Source organism: Euprymna scolopes, chromosome 3 (genome assembly GCF_053919585.1).
Source record: "Euprymna scolopes isolate OS-2025 chromosome 3, ASM5391958v1, whole genome shotgun sequence".
NCBI classification, from domain to species: Eukaryota; Metazoa; Mollusca; class Cephalopoda; order Sepiida; family Sepiolidae; genus Euprymna; species Euprymna scolopes.
Window position 1 is genome coordinate 53,010,207 of NC_136484.1, and position 3,401 is coordinate 53,013,607.

General features: G+C 35.2%; 1 protein-coding gene across 1 annotated transcript in view; it reads right to left on the reverse strand.

The window, feature by feature from the left end:
* Positions 1 to 266: 266 nt before the first annotated feature.
* LOC145255332 (uncharacterized) overlaps positions 267 to 3,401 on the reverse strand; it is a 63,080-nt gene continuing 59,945 nt past the window's right edge. The window contains exon 4 of the mRNA XM_080113944.1: positions 267 to 2,864. Coding sequence (XP_079970070.1) covers positions 1,588 to 2,864 — 1,277 coding nt within the window. The 3' untranslated portion in view covers positions 267 to 1,587. The remainder of the gene's footprint in view (positions 2,865 to 3,401) is intronic.

Sequence of the window (3,401 nt, forward strand, 5' to 3'; positions counted from 1 at the left end):
AAGTATTTCTATTTTTAACTTAAAAAAAAAACCCTCAAATTTTATGAGTAAGCAAAAAGGAACTATTTCGTGCAGCCATCTTAAAAAACAAGGGTAAATAACTCCACAATAATGCAAACTTGCGAGATCTGAATTGTAATGCTAACAACTTCACATCAATTGCTTAAAATCGTTTTAAAATGATTTTGTTTATAAAAAAACTACTTGATCTGTCTATATATGACATCTCCATTTTGTGACAGGTATGTACATCATAGAGATTTTTTTCTGTATTTTTGTTGGTTTTTGTTTTTAGTTAGGTTGAACTGGGAACTTTTTTTTTTACATAGGCATCACCACTTATCAAGACCCAGAGGCCACCCGAGGATAAGTGTTTACAGTAGACAATTGGACAATATAGTAATCGATAGTAATGGATATTCGGTAAATTTGTTAACTTAAGTGGAACGGCTCATCAAAAACTTGTTTACGTTGGACTTGAAGACAACCATATTGTAGTCAGCTGGAAAGCAGGAAAACGGAAGACAGTTCCACAGGCGTGCAGTTCTAAGAAAGAAGTTTTGTTCATGGAATCTGCGTTTAGGTTTAGGCACAGATAAAGAGTGGGGGGAATTATTGATAGTGTTTTCAGCTAGATGAGTTTTTCTTGGGAAAGTTTGGCGAGGGGGAACCATAGATTGAAGTTCAGTTAAGCACTTACCATGAAAATAACGATAAAGCAAAGACAAACTCGCAAAATCTCTTCTGTAAGAAAGAGGTTGCAGGGAAGAGAATAGGACATTTTCTACGAGGCCACAAAGTCTATTTTGAACTCTATCAAGGCAGGATAAGTCCTTTCTAGCAGCTCCTGTCCAGATGTGGCAACAGTACTCCATCCTTGGACATACCTAGCTCTTATATAGATAGAGAATTGCATCAGCAGTGAGATATATACTGGACCGATAGAAGGATCCCACCATTTTTCCAGTGGCTTTGGCAACAGATTTGATGTATGTGTTCCATTTCAGATCAGGAGTAAAGGTCAAGCCCAGAAGCTTGTCAAAACATGAGGCCTCCCTAAGATGAGAGCCATTCATTTCAATTGATGCCAGATGGGGATCAGAGCTTTTATGATGTAAAGATAAAAGTCTGGTTTTAGATGCATTAAAAGTAACCAGCCACTTCTTTCCCCATTGTATCACATGCTCAAGATCAGAGGAAAGAGAATTGGAGAGAATTTGATCGTTTACGGTCTTAGATGTGCTACTATAGATAGTAGTGTTATCAGCATAAATGTCTACGAATGATATAAGGATGTGATTTGGAGGATCATTAATGTAGATCAGGAAGAGAGTTGAGCCCAGTATGGACCCCTGAGGGACCCCAGCATTAATACTGTGAGCTTCTGATTTCTTTCCACCACTACTCTTATGAACCTATCAGAGAGAAATGATTTAATAATTGAGAAGACATTTCCAACTATATCATAGCTGGAGATCTTGCAAAGTAAACCTTTATGCACCTCGAATTAATTTTTCTCACGAAAATTAATAAAATTTTTAGAAATAAATAAATTTTTCTTGCATTAATTATTAAAATAAAAGCTAATTAATGTTCTTTGTAATAATTAACCAAACTGCGTGTTGCTTTTTCCATGATGATCTCTTGTTTCAATATTTTTTCAATTTTCGCTTTCTCATTCTCGTTGCTACATATTGTCAAGAAGAGGCTATCCTTCTTGCGTGCACGTCCTCTCATTTGGACCAAAGTAGTGATAGACGTAGGCGGCTTCATTGTAATCACCAGGGAACACTCAGGTAGGTCAATCCCTTCTTCTGCGACTGAAGTTGCTACAATCACCTGGTGTAGATTATCTTTGATTTCTTTAAGAATTCTTTTCTGGTCACTGACATTCATACCCGTGCTTGAACCTGCTCCATGACCAACAAGAGATATGGTGCTGAGATTGTGCTGTTGCATTGCGCTGGATTTCTTTAGTATCTGTCCGAGTCCAATAGCTGTAGCTCGTTGTTTTACCAGAACCAAAACTGTTGTCATTTTGACATTTTTTTCATTCTCCAAAAGTGTGGTGATCTTGTGGATCAGGAATATAACCGTTGACATTATTTCCTCTTTTTCCCATAATGCATTGTCCATGGTATTCATGTATTTCATAGACATTTCCTTGACGCGGTCACAAGGCAGGCCAAGTTCCATAGCTTTTGAGAAACTGCTTTGATCTCTGCTGTTGTTTATAAGAGGTTTCAGTTCTTCCAAGGCAAGTGGGATTCCCATCTCGAATGACACTGCTAGCACAGTAGCAATCCTCGTAACATGTAGCAACAAACTTGTGTTTGTAATTTTGTCCTTGGTAATATCAATGATACATAAAACATTTTGAAGTTCATCTAATTTATCACTGCTTAGCACAAAGTTCTCATCAAGTGTTATAAAATCAATATATTTACTGATGTTGGATGACTCTGCCAGACGGACAAGACAATGCATGAGGTATTTCTGCAAGTGGAAATTAAAACTCATTTCTTCGTTGCTTGGCGACAACATCTCAATTTCAAGTCTCGCATTGGACTTGTATTTATTTAACTCAGACACGGCATCCTCAACAATTGCAATTCTTGCATTACCCAAATTTTTTGAAAGCCTGTGCAGCATAATTATGGTATCTTCTATGGTTTCCTGTCCAGCAGGGGAAGCTGTGAGCCCAAGCACTTTCGGACGTTTGTCTTCTTCAAGTGTCATGTGATGTCTAGAAAATATTTTTTTAAAAGGATGATTCTTGCTACAATGATGCACTTCATCGACCACAACAAAACTGAAATCCGACCAACGGAGAACATTTTTATCAATCATGTTTGAACAAAAAGCTGAAAATAGACAAAAAAAAAAATAAATAAATAAAATAATTAAAATTAAAATCAATTTATATTTTTAAATAGGTTACAATTCAATTCAATTTATTTGGCAAAAAAAAAAAAATAAATAAAAAATAAAATAAAACAACTGTACTTCAATACTGGTGGTAGAAATTTAGCATTACAAGTTGATTTTTTTCTTTTTAGATAATTGTTATTTTATCAACTTGCATGAAAAGAGCTATGTAAAAGATGATTAAAACCGTTTGAATTATGCAAATACCATCAGTAGTTCAAAAGTTATGAGAATTTTAAGTGCCAAAATTTAGGCTTTTCCATGGACATTTTTCTTTAGAAAAAATGAACTAAATTACGGACCTCAACATTTCAAGAAATTTGGTAATTTCGCCACCATTTATTTATTTTTCAAGCTATTCTCATGAAACTTGGCAGTCTTATCTAAAATTGTGTGCTCTTTCTGATTATGCAGTCAAATTTGATGTATCTCTTTACCATAAGCCACGAATTATAAATTCAGATGTACAAATT